The sequence below is a fragment of the Spermophilus citellus genome (assembly GCF_964194105.1).
Source record: "Spermophilus citellus genome assembly, chromosome: 9".
Taxonomy (NCBI): domain Eukaryota; kingdom Metazoa; phylum Chordata; class Mammalia; order Rodentia; family Sciuridae; genus Spermophilus; species Spermophilus citellus.
In genome coordinates, this window is record NC_138191.1 from 115,830,197 (window position 1) to 115,853,405 (window position 23,209).

Here is a 23,209-nt window from a genome sequence, read left to right on the forward strand (position 1 = left end):
TTCTCTTATCTGAAATATTTGGAACTGGGAGAGGTTTAGATCTAAGATTTTTTCAGATTCATTTATTTTTAATTTTTGGGGGGTTTTCAATGGACTTTTATTTTCATTTATTTATATGTGGTGCTGAGAATTGAACCCAGTGCCTCACACATGCTAGGCAAGTGCTCTGCCACTGAGCTACAACCCCAAGGTTATTTTTGCTTGTTTTGTTACCAGGAATTGAACCAACCCAGGGGTGCTTAGCCACTGAACCACATCCCCAGCCCTATTTATTTTTTATTTTGAGACAGGGTCTTGTCTAAGTCGTTTAGGGCCTCTCTAAATTGCTGACCTCGAACTTTCTATCCTCTTGCCTCAGCCTCCTGAATTGCTGAGATTACAGGCATGTGCCACCACACCTGGCTATATATTTAATTTTTTTTGCAGTACTGGGGATCAAAAACAGTGGCACTGTACCATTGAGCAACATCCTCAACTCTTTATTTTGAGACAGGGTCTTATGAAGTTGCCCAGGTTATCCTCAAACTTGTGATTCTCCTGCCTCAGTCTCCAGAGTAGCTGGGATTATAAGCACATGCTACTGTGCCCAGCCAGATTTTGGAATATTTGCATATACTTAATGGGGGATGGGACCCAAATCTAAATAAGAAATTAATTTGTTTCATGTATACTTATGTGCATAGCCCAAAGGTGATTTTATGCAATGTTTTTTTTTAGTGTGCCTATTTTTGACTGGAAACCATCATATGAGGTCAGATGTGGATTTTTTTTCCCTTGTGTCATCCTGCTAAGATTTTTTTTTTTTTAAAGAGAGAGTGAGAGAGGAGAGAGAGAGAGAATTTTTAATATTTATTTTTTAGTTCTCGGCGGACACAACATCTTTGTTGGTATGTGGTGCTGAGGATCGAACCCGGGCCGCACGCATCCCAGGCGAGCGTGCTACCGCTTGAGCCACATTCCCAGCCCCAAGATTTTTTTTTAATATTTATTTTTTAGTCATATTTGGACACAATACCTTTCTTTCTTTATTAGCTACACATGACATTACAATGATCTTGGCATTTCTTTTTCTCCTCACAACATCAAACATGTATTCTTTATAACGATGAGGGTCTCCTTCCATCTTCCGTGCAACTCCCCTTCTCCCTCCTTTTCCCTCCCACCTCTCTTCCCTATTTAGTGGTAATCTTCTTCTCCTGCTCTTCCTCCCTATCCCATTTTGAGTCACCCATATTTATTTATTTTTATGTGGTGCTGAGGATTGAACCCAGGGCCTCACACATGCTAGGGGAGCACTCTACCACTGAGCCACAACCCTAGCCCCTGCTAAGATTTTAGAGTATTTTGAATTTCAAGTTTGCATGTCAGGGATGCTCAATCTAGCCAGGTATAGTGGTGCACATGTGCAATCACAGCTACTTGTGAGGCTGAGGTAAGAGGATCAAAAGTTCAAGGCTAGCCTGGGCAACTTTGTGAGGCACTGTCTCTGAAAAAAATTAAAAAGGCCAGGGATGTAGGTCAGTGGTAGAGGGCTTGCTTAGGATATGTGAGGCCCCAGGTACAATCCCCAGTCCTGGGCTGGGGATGTGGCTCAAGCGGTAGCGTGCTCGCCTGGCATGCGTGCGGCCCGGGTTCGATCCTCGGCACCACATACAAACAAAGATGTTGTGTCCGCCGATAACTAAAAAATAAAATATTAAAATTCTCTCTCTCTATCTCTCTCGCTCTCTCTTTAAAAAAAAAAAAAAAAAAAAAAATCCCCAGTCCTACTGCCAAAAAAAGTTTTAAAAAGAGGGATGTTTAACCAGTACTAACAGACCAACACTGCTCTCGCCATTTTATCCACATTATATGATTTTATTTTCATTCTGAATATGAGAAACAGCTATTGTTATCCTCATTTTATAAGAAGTTGAAAGTTAGGGGTGGGTAAGTGCCTTGTTCAGTGTCACATACCTATCTGGAAGTCTAACCTAGGTCTATCTCCTAAGCCCTTTTTCTTCCTTCTGTCTTAGTCATTCTTCAGTGTTTTGGGTTACCCATGTAAATATTTTCCTGCCTATGAGCAGCATGTGGTTTTTGCCACTGCTCTAAGCATAAATGAAGGTGGTAGAAGAATTAGACTAATAAATACATTCAGCCTCTAAAAGCCCTCAAATTCATATGGAGCTCAAAATCAAAAGACCTGGATTTCAGACAAGTTAGCCTTTCTAAATCTATTTCCCCTTTTCTGCTGGGAAAACACTCCCTTCATTCTATATGCACATTTTTAGTAGATTCTGGTGTCCTCTGTCCTGTTCCAGTCCTCATCTCATCAGGTCTTATTTACTTCTGCAGGTCGTACACCCTGGAGACCTAAAGAATTCAGTTGAAGTCGCCCTGAACAAGTTGCTAGATCCCATTCGGGAAAAGTTTAATACCCCTGCCCTGAAGAAGTTGGCCAGTGCTGCCTACCCTGATCCCTCAAAGCAGAGTAAGGCCCACTGGGGTCGGGAAGGGTCAGGAAACAGGTTACAGTTTCAGAAAAGAGCCTGTCAATGGGTCTTAGAAACATGTCTATCTTAAATGGAGGACCCAAGAATCCAGTTTCAAGTGCAAAACTGTCTTATTGCACTAACTCCTGGATTAAGATTTGATTTGTTTTGATTGGGTTTGGTAGATTCCATAAAGTGATTATGTCCTACTGCATCTTAATTAAAAGAGGCAGATGGGAGACATGTACTTAGATCCTTCTAGTCTGTGTTCACTAAATCTGCTGCTTCAGTAGGAGAGTGATTGGGTTAAATAAACCTGGTACACCTAATCAGTATGTAGGGTGAAAAGCTGTTATAGAGCCTGCAGAGCCTCTTACAAGAGCTCAATTTTAGCTGGGTGTAGTGGCACACACCTGTGATCCCAGCAATTCAGGAGGTTGAGGCAGGAGGGTCACAAGTTGCCTCAGCAACTTAGTGAAACCCTAAGCAACTTAGTGAGACCCTGTCTCAAAGTAAAAAGGGCTGGGGATGTAGCTCAGTGGTAAAGTGCCCCTGAATTAAATCCCTTGTACCCTCCACCAAAAAAACAAAAATACTTCATCTTTAGGATCTCCCTGGCTTCTTCTGGCTCTTAGTCCACCGTTCACTTGAGATATTGGCACTGACAATTTTATGTGACCTTTCCAGAAAAGACTCGGTAAATCCTATGTGGAATGCATGAATGGAAACACCCAAAGGTGGCAAAGCTTTACAGTCCCCTCACTTCCAACCTATCAACTGAGGGAAAGAGTAGATGAAAATCTGGCATGTCATTTCTGAAAGACTGCCAACCCTGTTTTAAAGCATAAGTTAGTGGGTAGGTTCTGGGAATTCTCTACTATATCTTGCCTAATCTTGTGTTCTCATCTGGTGAGATTAGCAGCTGACCTTCCATGGGACCAGGGAGTGGATCTTGACCCCATGGTGTTCTTCTCATTCACAGAGGCCATTGCCAAAGGCCCTGCCAAGAATTCAGAACCAGAGGAAGTTATCCCATCCCGGCTGGATATCCGCGTGGGGAAAATCATCAGTATAGAGAAGGTACTCATTTTTCACCACATTCCAGAGAAGCAGAGATGGGGGTCAGGTTTGTCTGTTTCCTTCTGGAAGAAACCTGGTCTAGAGAGGGCAAGTAACATCTCTGAGGTCATGTTGCAAGTCAGAACCCCAGTGTCTCCTTCCAGGCATCAGGCTTTCCATAGCCATTTGCTGCCCCTGGACCTTACACAACCAAACATAGCCAGGAACTGAACGCAGGAGGCAGATGTCAGAGGGAACTTGTTTACCTGTTAAAACTGACCTGATGGGCTTTCCTGTCTGTAGCAGCTTGCCTGGACTAGTTGCAAGCCTTATCTTGGATTAGCCACATTGCCTGCCCCTCAGACAGTGGTAGAGAGAAGATGATTCACTTTTTCCCAGAGACAGAAGGTCACAAAGTCAGCTGCTGGGGACCATCTTGACCTTTTCACCCTCCCTCCAACCTCTGCATGCCCCAGACACCCCCCACCCCACCCTCTGCTCCCAGCATTGACTTGGTTTTCACACACTACCTTAAAATGACTGTTGATGCTCCTGCCTCAGATGATGAAGCCAACACTTACCTTCCCACCTCCCAGTCACTTGGGACACACTGGTGTAGCATGTGTGCCATAGTGGTAGCCACTAACAGTTCAGTTCATTTAATCTCTGATAGAAATTCTTCCAGAAGCAATTATATTCATTTTCTCAAATTTGGCCTCTTGGTTGGGAGTAGAATATACCTTCAAGGCCTCTGCTATCTGGGGATCTGGAAATAGTTACCTCTAAAGGGTCCCTCCATGGGACTCTGTAAGGAGCAGATATCCCTTTTTGGAGACAAGAGTTCACTGGGCCCCCGATCTGCTCTACTGGGATACTCTCCTACCTGATATCTCTTGCTGGCAGCACCCAGAGGCAGACAGCCTGTATGTGGAGAAGATTGATGTGGGGGAAGCTGAACCACGGACTGTGGTGAGCGGCCTGGTACAATTTGTGCCCAAGGAGGAACTACAGAACAGGCTTGTGGTGGTGCTGTGCAACCTGAAACCCCAGAAGATGAGAGGAGTTGAGTCCCAAGGCATGCTTCTGTGTGCCTCCATGTGAGTAAGGACTAGATGGGGCTCAGGATCTGGGGAGGCCAAGAGCGGGGAGCTGGACCCTATGATGCCCGGTGGGAGCCCTGAGAAAACACACCTCATTGATGCCAAAAAAGTGATGTCTGAAAGAGTTATTCAAGTATCATGAATGAGACACTACCCAAGTTAATTTTGTTAAAACAGAAATGGAGGTGTGCACTTGCCCATGCCTTACTATCAGTTAAGAGCTGGAGGCAAGATTCAAACCAGGTTCTGATTGGCTGTAAAGTCTTTACTGCATTATTTCATACTTCCTCTGGAGATCCAGATTTGGTTATCTCTTCTAACATAGGAATTTAATAGCCCCATTTAATCTAAACTGGTGATGTCCAAAGATGTGCTAAAGTAATGACGACCTCCTGGGGCCATGGCTTTGAAGATGTTCTAAATCCCATTAGGGCCCTTTGGAAAGGCCCAGATCACTTTGGCTTCCACAGCCCTGGGAAGCCATCTGTAGCCTCACCCTTCCTTTGTCCTGTGTGTCTTCGCAGAGAAGGGGAAAGCCGCCAGGTTGAACCTCTGGACCCTCCTGCAGGCTCTGCTCCTGGTGAGCGAGTGTTTGTTAAGGGCTATGAGAAGGGCCAACCAGATGAAGAACTTAAGCCCAAGAAGAAAGTTTTCGAAAAGTTACAGGTAAATGCTGCATTGTTCCCTTTTGCCTGCTACTGGGCCCTGTCCCTACTCTTCTTTGTTAGTGAATCCACAGCTGTCTCAGTCCCAACTGGGACTTCGGCTTTCTTCATCCCAGACCTTCCTGTAAGTGAGATGTCTGAGGGGCCTGGAGGTCTCAGAAGGACCTCTCATGTACCGAGCTTTGACAGGCTATTTGAGGCACTGTGTAAGAAACTTCAGACACTTCTTATTTATCTCCAGGCTATGACAGGAGATGGAGATTTTACCTGGCAGGATATCTGCCAAAGCCAAAAGTGATGGAGCCAAGGGCTGGTGCTGCATCTCAGTGGTAGAGTGTTTGCCTAGCCTGCAAGAGGCCCCGGGTTCCATCCCCATCACAAACGAGAAGAAGAAAAAGTAAAAAATGGAGCCAGAATCAAAACCCTCCTAAGGCCAGGCATGGTGGCTCACACCTATAATCGCAGCAACTGGGAAGGCTTAAGCAGGAGGACCACAAGTTCGAGGACAGCCTCAGCAATTTAGCAAGACCCTGAGCAACTTAGTGAGACCCTGTCAGAAATTTTTAAAAAATTAAAAGAGCTTGGGGATATAGCTCAGTGGTAAAGCATCCCTGAGTTCAGTCCCTTGTGCCAATAAATAAATAAACAAACAAAAACCCTTGTAGGGTCCCTCTCCCCACCTTGACCCTTGGATACTCATTCTCTCCTTGCCTTCTGGACACTAACTCACATATGGTCTGCCCCAGTGATCTCTGAATTCATTCATTCACTCATTTAGCAAATGTCAAATCCATTATATGTAACAGGCACTATTCTAGGAGCTTGGGCTATATCACTGAACAAAACAGCAAAAATTGCCTCTCATGGAACTAACACCCCTGTGTGCCTTTTTCAATACCTGTTTCCTCAAAATGCTTCTGGAGGTGTTTAAACAGTGTGTGTCTCCTGTATGTAGCAAATGGGTTTTTATGGTGACTATGAATCACTTATTTTTTTCTGGCTATAAAATAAAATTTTCGTAGTAGAAAAGGTCTAAAATATAGATGGGGGTAATGAAGAAAATAAAATATCCAGCCAGACACCATGGTGCATGCCTGAATCCCAGTGTCTTGCAGGCTGAGGCAGGAGAGTTGCAAGTTCAAGGCCAGCCTCAGCAACTTAGTGAGACCATTTCAAAATTTAAAATGGCTACAGATGTAGCCCTGTGGTAAAGAAGCCTAGGTTCATTTTTTTTTTAAAGAAGGGGAGAGAGAGAGAATTTTAATATTTATTTTTTAGTTCTTGGCGGACACAACATCTTAGTTTGTATGTGGTGCTGAGGATCGAACCCGGGCCGCGCGCATGCTAGGCGAGTGCGCTACCGCTTGAGCCACATCCCCAGCCCAGAAGCCTAGGTTCAATCTCAAGTATTATAAAATAAATAATCAAGATAAGATATCCATAGTCCTGCCAAAGAGAAACTAAAAAAATGAAATTATTATTTCCTTTTGGTCCTTTGCTCTGCATAAAATGGATTTACAGTTTGATTCATACTGAAAGTTTTCTGTTTTAGTCAGATGTGGTGGCACACACCTATAATCCCAGTGACTTCAGAGGCTGAAGCAGGAGGATCCCAAGTTCCAGGCTAGCCATGGCAGTTTAGCAAGACTGTGTCTCAAAATGAAAAAGGAAAAAAAAAAAAAAGTCTGGGATAATAGGGATATAGCTGAGTGGTAAAAGTCTATGGTTCAATCCCCAGTACTGAATTTTTTTTCTACTTTATGCTCCCAGACTTTCTATATCTTAAATACTGAGGTCACACTACACAGCAGTTTATGACAATTATCATAATTTAATTTAAGACTTTACTAGCCATTGAGGGTGTTCTCATTGTTTCACTATTAGAATGTTACAGTGGGCTGGGTTGTCAGTCAGTGGTAGAGGATGCATGAGGCACTGGGTTCTATCCCCAACACCACACCACACACACAAAAAGAATGTTATGCTGGATGTCTTATACAGAGATCTTTGTACTTAATTTTTTATGATTATTTTCTTAAACTAAATCTCTAAAATGAACTTACCTGAGACAAAAGATATGAACATGGAAGCTTTGACAAATTATTCTTAGAAAAGCTGAGCCAGGTTACACTAGAGTAGTATAAGTTTCCTTGGGATCTCAACCACCAGTGTTAACAACTTTTTTTTCCTCTATCTTAATCAGATTGACTTTAAGATTTCTGATGAGTACATTGCACAGTGGAAGCAAACCAACTTCATGACCAAGCTGGGAAACATTTCCTGTAAAACACTGAAAGGAGGGAATATCAGCTAGCCAGCCCAGCATCTTCCCGACTTCCACCGTCCTGAGTCTTCTGCTGTCTCAGTTTGTTCCATTTTTTGTCACCTGTTTGCCCATCTCTAAGGACATTAATGCAGCAGGTCTTGGACTCTTTCTTAGGTGCAAAACTGGGTAAGGGGCAGCATATCTCCCCAGAATCTGAACTCATCCCATCTGGTACAGTGAGACTGAAACACCCCCCTGCCCCCGGGTGGTAAGTGGGGCTAGGCAGCGGTAGGGAACCCAGTTTTACCAGCTTCCTTTGGCAGCTGACTCAAGAATTCTGGTTTCAATATAACTCAGAAAAAATTTATGCCACAATCCTTGTAATTAGAAAAACATTGGTTCCCAGGTTTTTTGGAGTTATCCCAGCAGCTGTGCCTCTAGCTGGAATCTGGTGCCTGGACTGGGCTAATTACAGTTTCTTCCCCAAAAGGAAATTGTGGGATTTGAAAAGCAAAGAGAAGGGAAAACAGAGAACCTAGTGGTCTATCAAGTGGTTGGCAGCTTTCACACTGCCTGCCTACTCTGGGGCTTGGTGTTGGTGGGAGACAGGGCCTGCCCCAGGGCTCCTGGAATTTCCCTTGATCCAGCCAGACTGAGACACTCCCTAAACCAGCTGTGTTGTTAGTTAGCATGGATGGCATGGCGTGTGTCTTCAGAGAGGGTGAGGTCATTTCTCTATAAGGCGAGAAAATTGAATCACTAATCATCACTGTCAAATTCAAATAAAATGGTCTGAACATGTATGTCTGGATGGGGACTGTCTGTAAGTGTGAAGCAGCTGCTGGGTCCCTCTCCCAGCCTGGGGTTGCTTGTATCTTGTAAGTTTGGCATTGTAATGGGACAGTTGGGGGAACTGGTGGATGGCAGATACCTTTGGTTTCCCTTTGGTAGTGCTAAGCGCAGCAAACAGAACATTTTCCCTTCTAAATATTGGCAGAGACCACTGCCCTGCCCTGCTCCACCCCCATTTAGCAGCAGCCGCCAAATCCTTTTGTGGTTGATTAGTGTGGTGACTGAGTTTTCACACTAGTGTGTCAGGAGAGCTTTCCTCACACCTAGTTACCAGTGTTACCCATTGAGAACATATTGCCCATTTGATGTGGAGGGTCGGGAAGCAGCAGTCACAGCCAAGTTTCAATCATTTAATTAATTAATTAACACCTTTTAAATGAAACAGAGCTTTTTCACCCCTCAAGCTTCAGGGCAGAGGGAATGGATTGTTTGTATAGACATATCAAAGACTCGAAAATTTAAAGAAATATATATATATATATACTTCTCTCTTCTAACATTTTTATGCAAATTAAAAATCAGAGGCTTTTGGTCTCTCCATTTGCACGAGGTCAAGCTCATTCACCCCAGAGAACAAAGGAGAGTTGCCTCTTCTAGATTCCCCCCTCTCCTTTGTGCTCTGGTCCACCAGGTGGGGGAACAAACTCAGAAAATCCTAACTGAGGATAAGAGCTCCAGTAACATAAAGAGGAGTCAGGCTCCCTCCACCTCCAGCAGTTCTGAAGGCCTAGTTTCATGGGGCTTTGACTGCTCCTGGGTTCTGGGTCCTGGGGTGGGGTGGATCAGAAGCTCCAAGCAGAAGAGTACTTACTGATTGCCTTCCCCTACTCACTGGACAGGTGCAACATATACCAGCAACAGCTCCCCATTATCCATGGGGCAAGGGAAAGATGTTGGTTTGTAGCCACTGGGAGAAGACAACAGTGGCAAACCAAAGAAACCCCAGAGCGGCAGCCAGAGGAACCCAGGCCCACACACCCCCATTCCCAGGGGTAGGTGGCATGGGCCAGTGTGTCACTGTAGTAGTGGAGAAGCTAAAAGTAAGGTTCCTTGCCAGGCTCAAGGCTGAGTCACTGCTGAGAAAAGAGGATCAAGAAGGGGATGGCCCTGGGGAGCAGCCACACTGCTGTGCATGGAGGTACTGGAGGCACCCCTCTGGAGCCAAGGGGACCAATGAGGAAGCCACCTGACCTAGATAGATCACACAAGCTAAAAACAGAAAGGTCATTAAAACTCCTGGAGGAGCTATCAGTAGCAGAGGCTGACATGTAGGAAGAGCCACCTAGCTCCCTCTGATAAGGGAAGGTTTTGGAGTAAGACTGCACCTCTGGCTTCCCATTCTTGCCACTCAAATCAGCTCCCCCTGTGGAATCACCCATACTGAATGGCAGGAAGGACATGCACCAAAGAGTAGAGAAAGGTCAGAAAATAAGGTGCAAGGGCCAGACCTGGGCTGCTGCCCAAATAAGCTCCCCTGCCAGATCTCCCCTCCTGTCTCAGTACTCCCTGTGAAGCTGAAAAGGACACAGCCCATGTGACCTGCCTCTGAAACTGTGCCTGCTGGATCAATCAAACAAGGGGCAGATGCCTGGCATGCCAAGGACCTGCTGAGATGACCTGCTACTGTGATTTGCTTGTGAGGACAGAGCCTGCGAACCTGCCCTCTCCTTCCTCCCCACACCCATTTAGAGCCTGGGAGTCCCCTAATTCTTGTCCCCTGCATGAAGCACCTGGCAGAGCTGGAAGGCAGGAGGTTGGTGGTAAACTGAGGCACAGGAAGGCTACCCCCACTGCACCTTTTGTGCTTTGGAATTCCACAGCCCCATTCCTGCCCCCAGCCTTGAGGAGCCTTTGGGAATGTGACTTGCCCACCTCCAAGAACTAAAAAAGGAGCGAACTGGATTGGGGAGGAGGGACAGTTTGGTCCCAGCTCTGGGCTGGTACCCAGGGATTGATGCTGCCACCATGTAAACAGACCCTTGGAACGTGGCTTCACAAGCCCTGGAGGATGGACATGCAGCCACTTCACAAAAGTGCTTTGATTCTGGACTACAATATGTGCATGATTTGGACTGGGGGGGGGGGGACGACACATGAAGTGTTCTGCTCCCGTCTCTGTGGCCTCAGGGCCAGCAGGGGGCGCAGTCACCCACTCCCACCAGCTACCTCCTTCATGATGAGGCTAAGGCCAAGGCTGAAGGGGCAGCTGCTGGAGGCGAGTCCTTTGAGGGGAAAGGCATGAGAGCTGGGTGATCTGGAGGACGGGCGACACCAGGCTTGCATAAATATCGAAGGCTGTGGAGGTTAAGGCTGCAGGCATCCTCTCTTAGGTTGTGTCTGCTGTCCTCTCGTCCTTGGAGCTGCTCAGGTCCCTGAGAGATTGTATTCCTGGGATGGGTCAGCAGTGCCAGTGCATGGTCAGACCAGCTCTTTCTGTGGGTCTGTGAGAGAAAAAGGAACATTTAGTAAGGGGCGCCCAGTTTGGTTCAGACACTGAGAGCCCAAGCACACTTTCACCCAGCCTTTCCCTAAACTCTCACTTGACAGACACCAGTGACAGCAGCTGGAAACTTGACTCAGACACTGTAAAGTAGGTGTCACTGTCCCACACTTCATAGCACTAGGATAAGACAAAATGATAAGGTTGGAATACACCTGGTAGGTCTGAGGTCAAAGCCCCACCCCCATGTTCCTTTTCCTGTAGTTAGAGTGACAATTCACCTGTCCCAGGCCTCCTAAATCCAGTTATTTTTGTTTTGTTCCCTTTTGTTATAAAAATTAACCATCTCAAAGACCCAAAAGCAAATGCCCAGTGGTAGGACTTCAAATATTTATTTCCTACCATCAGTGACAGGACCCACACCCACCACTGCGCACTATACCTGAGTCTGGGGGACCCATCTTCTCCTCTGGGCCCACCAGCTGCACAACATCTCCGTTCTCTGCCAGCTCCCCCTTAGTCCTGTCCTCAGCATGAGGGAGCCCATTGGTAGGAGGAACAGTTATGGGTTCAGCCCGAGGAAAACTGGGAGAAGCAGGTAAGGGGACTCCCACCGAGGGCTTGCGGGCCACAGGTGGGGGAGCCTTCGGTGGCTTCTTCAGGGACTGGGATGGCCGCTGCTCCGAAATGCTCCTAAGTTCAGCCACCAGATTCCGCTGGAGGTCAGCCTGGGCCTCAGGGGACACTGGCCGTTCAAGCTGTAGCTTCTTAGTGCCCTTGGAGAAGATGAAGCTGGCTGTTGAGGCAGGAGACTGGGGAGACTGTGGCCGGGCCTCCGGTGGTCCATTGGGCTGGGCACTTCCAAGGCCCTCACTGGCAGCCAGGCTGGAGGCCTTGAGTAGGACGGCAGCATGGAGCCCGGAAGAGGGGACAGGCACAGGGCTAGCCCGACCTGACAGGGCCCTTCGCAGCGGCTTCTGGGGGGCTGATAGCCCTGATGCAGAGGCTGGAGCACCTGTGGGAGCGACCACAGAGCGCAGCCGCACCATCTGCAGGAGTGAAGGGGTGACCAGGGGCACACCAGCTTCGTCCCTAGAAGCCCCATTGCTCTTGTTGCAGCCTACTGGCTCCTTCCGAGGGAGTCTGACCAGCTCCGGGACAGAACTAGTTGCGGGTGGGGCTGGTGGGGCTGGAGGAGGGTCTGGGGTCCCCTGGGGCTGGCTCTGGGAGGCAGCCAGGGAGCTGACAGGCCCAGGGGCTACTGCAGACTCAGGGCTAGCCACAGAGAAAAAGGCCTCCTCAGGTGGGGGGAAGTCAGCCATGGACAGATCCTGCTCCTCAGGTGTAGGGGGTGGGGGTGGGGGCCAGTTGGGGTCTGGGAGGGGCTCCTCAGTCTCTAGGGCAGTTGGGGCCTCCTCAACCACCTCTAGTTTCTTACTAGGTGGTGGGGGTGGATGGTAAGATGGGGGTGGGGATGGTGGGGGTGACTGATCTTTGGAGACAACAGGAGACTCCTGGGGTGGGACCAGAGATATCTGGGGAGTGGGAAGAGACTCAGGACTAGTATCAATGGTAGAGACAGGCCCAGGAACCACAGCAGGAGTGGCCAAAGTAGGGGCAGCTTTTTTAAGGCTCTTGGGCTTAGAAGGAGGAGGAGGAGAGAAGGGGGCAGGCACCTTGGGGTGAGGAGGTATGACAAACCTATCACTCAGGGGGATGGACATGTGTGGACCAGAGCGGTCTGAGGGAGTAGGATCAGAGGAGGAGGAGCACAGAGACGTGAGGGAAGAGGAGACAGAGACACCAGGAGACTGAAGGGAAGTGACCCTCTCTGGTTTAGGAGGCTGGGCCTTGCCTGGGGAAGCAGGGGCACCTGCCAGACCCTTGGGAGGTAGGGTCGGGGTACCACTTTGGCTCGAGTATCCACTGGAGGGTGAAAGTGTCCGTTCTGGGGATCGTGGGGGGTGCCGGGTGCCACCAGGAGACAAGCCAGGCACCCAGCTACTACCTGCCGAGGTGGGTGGACAAGGTGCTGCACCCACCCCTTCTGACCCACCTGTGGTGGGTGGCCGGGGAAGCTGCGGCTGCTGCTTCCGCTCAGGCTTAGGTGGCAACCCTAAGGGCCCATCGGGTGCCTCGGAGCCCCGCTGATGGAGGGAGTAGGTCCGGCGAGGAGGTGGAGGAGGCCGTTTCAGCTTCCGCAGGGAAACACTCCGGCCAGACAACTGCCCACTGCTCCGAATGCTGACTGTGTCTGAGGCCTCGGCAGTGCTGCCCCCACTAGGGGAACCCCTCCCACTGCCCCCCTGGGGAGCTGGTGCCATGCTACTGCTGGCCACAGAGCCCTCTGGCTGACCCTCAGAACCCCCCTTTGAGGAGAGGGTGGAACCGTCAGACACAACAGTCTCAGAAGACTGAGAGTGGCTCCAGGTATCACTGGAAGAGGAAGGATGGCGGCTGCGGGGCTGGGGGCTGGAGACAGAGGAAAAGCGACCCAGAGAGCGGACCGAGGCCGGGCTAGCAGAGAGCAAGCTGCAGCGGCTCAACGTGCGCAGGCTGCAGCGGCCCAGGGCTACCACGTCCACAGTGGGTGGCAGCACAGCGTGTGGGATCAGCTTTGACAAGTAGGTAGCCTGGGGCGAGATGGACATGGCTGGACTCAAAGGCTCTGGAGGCCCTGCCCCTCCTGTCAGTCCAGGAACTGCTAGAGACATGGGCCGGGTCAATGGAGGGGGCCGGGCCCCTGAGGACCGACCAACAAGGGTGTCATCCCGGTAGACGCGGTCAATGTGGCGCTGCAACACGGCCTCTGTATCAGCGTCAGCCTCTGCCTCTGCCTCTGCCTCCAGTGCCTGCAGAGATACTCGGACCCCAGTCCCTAAGGCCATGCCAGCTGGGCGACCATCTACCGTGGGGATTCGGACAGCATCCCGTGGACCAGGAGGCCGAGGAGTACCTGGTGCCTCACGCTCATTCCGCAGGCCTGGAATGGATGAGGAGCAGGTGGCAGTCAGCAAAGAGGGGCTGGCCAGCTCCCCACCCACCACCACTTCCCACCTAAACCCAGGGCTCACCAAGTTCCTTCTGCACATGCTGAGGCAGACCCAGCACAGTGCTCCGTCGCTCCCGCCGTCGCCTCCCTGACCGTCCAGAAGATTTGGGAAATGAGTCATGGGGTCGGAAAGTGGAGCCTGAGGGCCAATTCAGGGGGAAAAAAAACGTTAGAGCAGAAGGTCTCCACATGTCCTGCAGAGCACTACTTTTGTGAAGTGCTAGTAATAGCCTTGGGATAAAAGATTTCTGCAGTCAAATAGATATGGGTAAAACTAGAGGCTTCTTTTCTATAAGACTATGGAAGGCTAAGTCAAAATGATCATTGCCATTTAGTGAGTACTTATTTAGTGAACACATTATTATGTCCACATGCTAATGTTCAGCATTCATTCCAATAAGGTAAACGCTATTATTATCTACTGATTTTTATAAAACATCAAACGTAAGTTCATGGATGTTAAGGATTTGCCTAAGGTCACATGGCTGCTCAGTTAGCAACATCAAGCCAAAACCCAAATTTCCACCTTTTTTTTAAGGGGGCAGAGGGTACTACAGATTGAACCCAGGGGCACTTAACCAGTGAGCCACATCCCCAGCCCTTTTTTTAAGACAGGGTCTCAACAAGTTGCTTAGGCCCTCGATAAATTGCTGCCTCAGTCTCCCCAAGCTGCTGTGATTACAGGCATGCACCACCAGGCCCAACCCCGACTCTTAATTTTACAGTTAAGATTCATTTGCTTGGGGCTGGGGACAAGGCTCAGTGGCTCACTGAGCAATTGGCTAGCATACTCAAAGGCCTGGGTTCAATCCCTAGCACCTCTCTCCAAGAGGACACAGTGTACTATCTCCTGAATTAACTGAATCACAAAGCCTGAGAAGACACAATTAGGAGGAGAAAGGGAAACTGCGGGTGCTAAAACAAGATGGTGCCCACCACCCCTCTCCCCTGCCCAGGAATTCTGGCCAGTGAGGAGACACCTTTGCGCTGGATCATCTCTGAGCGGATGGAGAGTGCATCCTCTGCCGTGGAGCTCTCAGCCGTGTAGGATGTGGTCTGGCTGCAGAAGGAGATGCTGTCTTCATCTGGCGCAGTCCGGGAGGACTGTAGGGAGAAGATGATTAGTCCCTGGCCTCTGTGAGCTGCCTGCTCAGAACGCCTCAATGGAACTTTTGATTTACAGACCCCCCCGAGGGTCACCCAGCACAGAGCCAGCATCACTGGAGCAAGCCCACACTAGCCCAGAAGGGTCGGTCAGTCCAGCCCTTTGAGATACAGGAAGGAAAAAGACCCAGAAGGTCTAAAGCCATGCTTGCCACAGGTCAAGAAAGGAGGGGAGAGCAGTCAGGACTGAGCTAGGGGCAGGGCTCACCTGGATGCTCTGGGTGTCTCCATGGTCCCAGCCACCCTTGTTCAGTTTCTGTTTTTCTGGAAGACACCAGAAGAGAGTGTTGGGCTAGGCTCCTGACCTCAGGAGCTGAGAGAGTAGAGGGAGGGTGAGAAGGGTTACCTTGGTGCTGTAGGGAGCGGAGCCCCTCCTGGGCCTGTGTGTGCAGCTCTTCCAGATGAGGCGGTCGCCCACTCGGGAAGAAGACATTGTCCTGGTGCTCATCCACTACAGACCCTAGCCCCTGGCCAGGCCCTGCACTCTGACGTTTGTCACTCTCAGCCTTGGCAGAACCTAGTGGGATGGAGGAGGAATGGAGGTAAGACCCAAAGGAATGTGGGTCCTCAACATGCATAGGTACCGTGACAAAGGCACCCCAGTCCCCAGACTGCCCATGGTCCCTACACACACATGCAAATGCCCGTTTTCCCCAGTGCAGACATACAACCCATAATACTGGGGTAAACATTCAATACACACAGCCCCCAAATACATACACAAACTATGCCCAAAGGTGCATATATCTGAGTACTCACATCACACAAATGGACACACAAGGCACGATGCACAGGACACAGAGACTCACTGTCTATGCACACAAGTTTCATACAAACAGCACCCAAGTATGAACCCATATAAGTATCCACACCCAGCCTCCACCTATCCACACAACACCCACAGTTCCCATTCTGTACACATGTAAACAGTATCTAAGTATACACACAACTGTGTATACACATGTCACTCAGGGCCCCATGCAAAACAACCCTGTATACACATATCCCATAGCAAATACAATGCTCACCTCCAGACCCCAAGCCCTACTTTAAAGCCCTTTTCATACAGTGCCTTGGCCCAAGTCCAGGGAGAAGATACTATGGGAAACCAAGAAGGAGGAGGAGCTGGAAGGGGTCATAACCAGAGTCCCAGAAAACACTGGGGAACAGGGAAAAACAGGCCAAGAATATAATCTCCTGGGCCCCCTACTCACCCATAGGACTACCCCTTCGCAGAAGAATGGATAGGGAAGGGGAGAAAAGAGACCCAGGCACTCCTATCCCCAGTCAAGAGAGTTCAACCTCTCCAGGGAGAAGAGTCCCGGTATGGAGGCCCTAGCCCAGGCCCCTGATGCATGGAGCCAGAGATCCATTACAGAAGATCCTGTTACAGGCTACGCCCACAGGGAGGCTGGTCATCTAATCCTGGGGATGGGGGAGCTGTGTCAGCACTTTGCAGCCCTAGCCCCTCTTTAAATGAAACCCACAACATAAGCAAAAGCAGTGGAGGGTCATGTGACCTTGGCAGTACCTTGTAGAGGGGCAGGAACAAAACAAGGCCTTTAAAAGGACACACCCCAGGAACAGGGTGGCCCATTCAGATACCTGCCATTCACCCTTCCTCAGCCTATTCTTCAAAGGGCCAGGGCTCCTGCCCCAGGAAAGCCAGGAGGTCAGAGGTAGGAGGTACCCCAGCAGGTAGTGGATATCTCCCTCAGACCCTCATTTTACCAGTGGGGAAACGGGTTCAAAGGGGAAAGGCCTCGCCTAAGGTCACCCAGCAAATGGGAGTCAATCAGCTGGAACTAAATCCAAGTTCCCAGAGGGGACTCCTGGATCACACTCAGACTGAGAACCTCTGGTTTCCAAAAGTCCAAGAAGCTGTGGCCCCTACAGTCTGAGTCCAGGCCTGAAAGCCTAGCTACTAGGAGAAAGAAGGGGTATAAGTCCCTGCCTCTAAACATGGTTCCACAACTTCCAATGGCACTTTTCTCTGCAGCTCCCCCACATCCCATACTCCTCTACCTTTGGGATGACTCCAAAGGGGGCTGTCCCTTCACTCTGAACTAGGTTGGAGGCTGCACCCAGTAAATTGTGGGTACCCTTGCAGGAAGGCAGTCTGGCCCGAGGGCGGCAGGCTTCAAGGTCAGAAGATGCGGGTCCATCCTCCCAAGCATAAGCAGGCCCAGACAAAGGCAGCAACAAAGCAGCTGGACAAAGGCACGCCGCGGACAGAGGACTCCGGCCTCCTTAATAGCCCTGGCCCCAACCCCACTGCTCCTCCCTGGCCTAGATCCCCCAGTCTAGGGAAGAGTCTGGCTAAGGGAGCTGTGGGGATCCCTTCCCATCCCCCTCCAAGCCACACCCACTCACTCACCCTTCTTCTTAAAGAGCTCAAGAAGCGCAGGGAGGTGGCGGCCAAGGAACACCACCATGACTGCGGGCGCCACTCGGGGATGTCCCCTACTCTAACCTCCTCCATGCGCCCAGAGGCGCCTTCACCACAGCCCAGCACTAAGCCCACCTGCCTGGTGCCCGCCAGCGAACCCACCGCGGCACCCGCTGCAGGCAGAGGAAGGGGAGGGGCTTTTCCAGGTCTTCCTCCCACCTTCGCCACTGGTCCCGCCTACTCTCCGACCCCGCCCCCTGTGCAGGGACGCCGAGACGCGAGGAAACTGAGGCGGAAAGTCTGCAGGTGCTCTGCTCTACTAAAGGGTATGACTAGGGGGGTGGATGACTAGGATTCCTGCAGGGATCACTAACACTGCCACCAAGTCCTGTCTAAACATTCAGGAGTCAGAGCGAAGCGAAGGGCCCAGCTAGCTGCCAGATGATAGGTGTAAGGGCTACCAGACCAGACTTGGCATGGTGCCCACCCCCACGCCCTCCTGGCTGATGGGATAATTCCTTGGGGAAAGAGCTCAGTTCATGGAGCAGTCAGGCAGGAGCCCAGGGCTGCCTTGTGGGAGTGGCAAGGCTGTGGGCAGAGGCCCCTGGAGGGGTACAATCTGGCCCAGGACACAATACATACTGGGAAGCCAGGGAAAGGCCCAGAGCAGAACCACAGTGGCTGTTGGTAACAACCCCCTCCTCATATGTGTGTTCAACCCCACACTTTCTTCCCACTGTGGCAGTGTGTCATCAGAGGCCCAGAACAGCTCAGAGAACTTCCAAGGTTACACAGCAGAGGCAGGATTTAAACACAGACCTCCAGCTCCCTGAGTCTAGGATTCTTCCCGCTGGCCCTACTTGGTCTAACTGATTGTGTGCTGGATCACCAGACAGGGAGAACACATTAGCAAAAAAGAGCCCATAGGCAAAGTCAGTAAAATAGTCAAGAGGTAGGAAGGATGGAGAGAGGAGAGGTACTAAGAGACAAGTCAAGTCCATGTTCAAATCTACCTCCATCACACAAAAGTCAAGACTATGTATGAAAACATGGCTGGGCTGGGTGCAGTGGCACACAACTGTAATCTCAGCAGTTTGGGAGGCTGAGGCAGGAGGATCACAAGTTTGAAGTTAGCCTAAGCAAGTTAGCAAGGCCCTAAACAACTTAGTGAGACCCTGTCTCTAAATAAAGTATTTTAAAAAATGGGCTGGGGATGTGGCTCAAGCGGTAGCGCGCTCGCCTGGCATGCGTGTGGCCCGGGTTCGATCCTCAGCACCACATACCAACAAAGATGTTGTGTCTGCTGAGAACTAAAAAATAAATATTAAAAATTCTCTCTCTCTCTCTCTCTCTCTCTCTTTAAAAAAAAAAGGGGCTGGGGATGTGGCTCAGTGGTTGAGCACCCCTGTTTCAATCCTTGGAACCAAAAAGAAGAAGAAAAAGAAAAAGAAAAAAGGGCCAACAACTCCTCTTTATAAGATGCTATATCCATTCATTTGATTAGTAAATATTAAGCTGGTACTTAGGGATACGGCCAAAGGATAACTTTATCTTGTTCACTAGAACATCCCCAGAGCCTAAATCAGTGCCTAATACACACTATGAGTTCAGTAAATACTTGAGGAATACATGAATGAGGTAGGCTAATATAACTTAGGTAGTAAAAACTAATGAGTGCCAGGTGCGGTGGCACACACCTGTAATCCCATGATTCGGGAGGCTGAGGCAGCCTCAGCAACTTATCAAGGCCCCAAGCAACTTAGAGAGACCCTGGATCAACATAAAAAATAAAAAGGGCTGGGGATGTAGCTCAGTGGTAAAGTGCTCCTGGGTTCAATCCCCAATACAAATAATAAAAACAATAATAAATAAATAAGGGCTGGGGATGTAGCTCAATGGTGAAGCACCCCTGGGTTTAAGTGCCAGTACCAAAAAAATAAAAAAATTAAAAATAAACCGAAACAAAACAAAACTGAGGAGCTGTGATTGGAGGTGGTAACCCTCTAAGAAAAGGATATTGGATCTGAAACCCGAAAAATGAGGAGCCAGCCAAGGCAGATATGGAGGTGGAGCCTTCCAGACAAGCACAGCAAATGTAAAGGCCTTGAGGAGGAGTGGGACTTCCACAAACAGAAAGGAGGGTAGTGCAGAGAAACTGGCAGGAGATGCGAGCAGAGGAGGGCAGCAGCCAGGTCAGGTGGGGCTCCTAGGCCTGAGCAGACTCCAGGTTACATTCCAAAAGCCTGGGAAGTCAGTCAATGAGAGTTTCGACTGGGTAGAGACACTTACAAAAAGGATCCTCCTGGAAACTCTAGAGCAGCTGAGACTCTGAAAGAGAAGTTCTGTGAACTATAATGTGCTCTTTCCCAAACTCGCCAAGGATACCCCTCCCTCCCTGCCCTCTTTTGGACTCCTTAGAGGTCTAAGACCCCTCTGGAGCTCCTTTCCCATTTGCTCGCCTCTAAGACCATTCAAGCCCACGGCTAAGCCCTTACCCTCTGGAGAGCAAATATTTGTGGAGCTGGATAGTAGATATGTTACATCACTGAACTCTAAGTAACAGTCCCAAGAAGTAGGCACCTTTATTTCCATTTTACAGAGGAAGACCTGGAGACCAGCAGGGGCAAACACCCATAAAGCTCCCACTCTGGGCTTCATTGCACAAATGATATCAGCACTTCACTCAGAGAACCTGAATCCAAAAGCCATGCTGTCTACTATGCCAGCTACAAACCTGATCTCCCCAAAGAAGGGGTCCAGGAACTCCATCATTTCTACTAATTGGAGGTTTCTTGACTACTTGCTTCCCCCACATGCCCCCTCTTAGACCAGACCCAACTCACTTATCAGTCTTACACAAACAGAAAAGAGCAGCAGACCGACACTTGCTGGGTGATTAATCCCTGCCAGGCATGGTGCCAGGTACTGGTGGAAAGCAAAACCCTGTCTATGCCCTCATGGATCCTTTTTCCTTTTTTTTTTTGTTTTTGTTTTTGTTTTTGGTATTGGGGATTGAACCCAGGAGTGTCCTTCCTGTGCACCAAATTACCCTTTTCCTAGTTTTGAGACAGGGTCTCACTAAGTTGCCCAGGCTGGCCCTGAAACTTGTGATCCTCCTTCCTCAGATTCCCAAATAGCTGGAATTGGGAGCCACTGTGTCCATCTGTCTGTCCTGCTGGATCTTAGGGCAGCCCTTCAAGGCAGTTACTTGAAGGTACATGAAGCTCCTAGTAGCTGATGGCAGATCTGTAAGGCTCAGAGACCTAGGTGACTTCCCAAACTCTGGCTGGCTCTAAAACTGTAGCCTTTCGCTGAGCAGGGCAGTCACCCCCAGCTTCCCTCTCAATAGGGAAACAAAGAGCTGAGCTCTGGCTAAGCTGGGACTGGGGGAACATTAGCCCTTAGAAGTCCAAGGCCCACATATGTCAGTCAGGGCCACAGCTGCAAATTCCACAGCCAGATCCAAGGCTCTCACATTTGATAACATCTGGTTGCTCCAGCAACGTCCCTCCCCCTCCCAACCCACAGCCTGGTCAGAGCCTGCTGCCTCTCTTAGCCACCCCAGGCACCAGTCTACACACCTGTGCTTGCTTAGGAAGGTGCTCAGTGACTTGAATCTCGGGTGGGGGAGGGGACCTCACAAACTTGATGTCCAAAGAATGGAAGGACCTGGCCCAAGGCCACATGGCTTTCTGCTTTGGTACAGTCCAGGAGTGCTGGCTGAGGTTAAGGCTTTGACAGAAGTTCACCAAGCAACCTCTGCCCCCACATCTGCCTGAGGAAGAAGGCTTCCCAGTGCTGAGAAGGCACTCTACTTGTGGCCAACCCCCAACGCACCAGGCATACCAAGGAGCACCCAGGCAAGCTCCTGAGATCATATACAGTCCCTGAGCGGGTATGGGGGTGTGCACCTCTAATGTCCCACTGGGGCCACCTCCAAAGATGGAGCTCAGAAATACACCCACAAAGCACACCCAGGCTACACCCTTTTCATCCACTTAGGCAACTGCATAGACACCCACAGGGCCCAAGTGGCTGTACGTACAGGAAGACAAGCATGTGTACCCACCACCCAGGGGCTTTCCTGAGCCTAGGGACAGGGAGCAATCAGAGATGGAGCCCCTGTGTCCCTCACCCCACACACACCAGCCGCATGCGCATGCGTACACACAGTCTTGGCAACATCCTCCATGGGGTGAGGCCTCAACCTGCCCCATTCCAAAGCTCAGGGTGGGGGAGGCGCACCCACAGGCAGGCCAGCCTGACTCAGGGGAGAAGAATGAGGGGGGAGGGCATAACTGTCCTGGTGGCCTTGCTCAGGAGCTGGGACCCTCATGGCCAACTTGCCAGCACCAGGCCCGGTCTTTACTGCCCCAGGCCAGCCCTCCAGCCAAAAGTCAGAATGCTCAGAGGCTTTTACGCTCAACCCCTTACTATACTGGTGGACACATGAAAGCCAAGGGTTTCCTTCCACATGAAGGCCAGGGTTTCCTCAGGTCACACATTCTAGAGGAAACCCTGAACAAAACCAAGAGCATCCATGGGTTTTACTCCCCCTGAGGCAAGGCAAAGGCAAATGAGCGTAAGAAACTCTCAGGTAGAAGGGGCACTTTCTCTTCTACTATCCCAAAGGTATAAGTGAAGTTTCCTTTTTACAAAGGAGCACCAAGAGAAAGTGACTGGCTTGCTCAAGGTCACCTAACCAGGAAGTGGCGGATCCCACATTCAACCCTGAGTCTCGCTCCAAATGCCTTAGTTGTCTTGAGTCTAAGAAAGTGAATGGGTAAAGGGGGCCACAGCCTCAGTCTCCTCCCTGGCATAAGAAGGGGAAGCCCTGAACCCCACTTCTACATCAGGGGAATCCCCCTCCCCTCCCTTGTCCAGCTCCACCCATCGGGGGCAGAGCTGACAGGCCAGGCCGGTTCTAAGGTAAATATTGGGGGGCAGGGAGTGCCTGGAGCAGGGAGCGGAGGATCCCATCCCACAGGGTGCCCTGAGGGAAACAGCAGTAGTGCAGGGTGGAATTAGCTATAATAATATTAATAAATGTGGTAATGAGTTTCCAGGCCAGCATCTGCTCCCAACAATGACAATTCTGATTTTCCAAAGCCCTTTCTTTTGTTCCTTCAAGGCATGATTATTCCCATTCTATGGATGCCAGAGAGGCAGCCACCATGAAGTTAGGAGAGGAAGGGCTGGGACTCAGGAGATGTGGACTCCAAGCCTTAATAAATCAGCCTCTCTCGGCCACAGTTATCTCATGAACACCGACCTCACAGAGTGCCTGAAAAAGCTAAAGAAAACCCTACAACCAAGAGCAAGTTCAAAGTGTTCTATCAGAGTGAGCCTCTGCCGGTCCAGGGAATGAAGGCAGGAAAAAGACCTTTCCACTTAACAACACAGCAACAACAAACTGGCGTCTCCAGAAAACCAACTGAGAGACACAGATGGTCTCATTCAATGGCCCTCATCATACAGAGGCACTCCCAAAGGGTCAGTGATTTATCCAAAGTCACTAGACTAGTAATGGCAGAGTCAGGATTTGAGCCCAGTTCTAACTGGCTGCAAAACCATGTTCTTCCAGTGCCACCTGTGGCCCCACTCCCGCCCACTTCCAGAGTGCTTCTCCAATCTCAAGTGGAGTTAAGGACCATTAAGATAAAGGCCTGATAAAGGACACTCAACAGCAGTTCCCTATCTTCCCTTAGTGACCTCACCTAATCTGGCAGTCTTGACCCTGTTTGGGAA

At 49.9% G+C, this 23,209-nt stretch overlaps 2 protein-coding genes across 6 annotated transcripts in view; one reads left to right on the forward strand and one right to left on the reverse strand.

The window, feature by feature from the left end:
- YARS1 (tyrosyl-tRNA synthetase 1) overlaps window positions 1-8,367 on the forward strand; it is a 30,617-nt gene extending 22,250 nt beyond the window's left edge. The window contains exons 9-13 of the mRNA XM_081305100.1: window positions 2,338-2,473; window positions 3,457-3,554; window positions 4,437-4,630; window positions 5,158-5,299; window positions 7,502-8,367. Coding sequence (XP_081161226.1) covers window positions 2,338-2,473; window positions 3,457-3,554; window positions 4,437-4,630; window positions 5,158-5,299; window positions 7,502-7,612 — 681 coding nt within the window. The 3' untranslated portion in view covers window positions 7,613-8,367. The remainder of the gene's footprint in view (window positions 1-2,337; window positions 2,474-3,456; window positions 3,555-4,436; window positions 4,631-5,157; window positions 5,300-7,501) is intronic.
- Window positions 7,834-23,209, reverse strand: part of NHSL3 (NHS like 3) — a 41,960-nt gene continuing 26,584 nt past the window's right edge. For 3 of the 5 annotated variants that reach the window (XM_081305097.1, XM_081305096.1, XM_081305098.1), the window contains 6 exons: window positions 15,419-15,589; window positions 15,281-15,336; window positions 14,889-15,012; window positions 13,931-14,047; window positions 11,299-13,839; window positions 7,834-10,857 (listed from right to left, as the gene is read on the reverse strand). In XM_081305097.1, coding sequence (XP_081161223.1) covers window positions 10,835-10,857; window positions 11,299-13,839; window positions 13,931-14,047; window positions 14,889-15,012; window positions 15,281-15,336; window positions 15,419-15,589 — 3,032 coding nt within the window. In that variant the 3' untranslated portion in view covers window positions 7,834-10,834. Of the gene's footprint in view, window positions 10,858-10,956; window positions 11,037-11,298; window positions 13,840-13,930; window positions 14,048-14,888; window positions 15,013-15,280; window positions 15,337-15,418; window positions 15,590-16,286; window positions 16,570-23,209 lie in introns of those variants that run through there. The other 2 variants (XR_014023416.1, XM_081305099.1) reach the window with 2 other exon arrangements.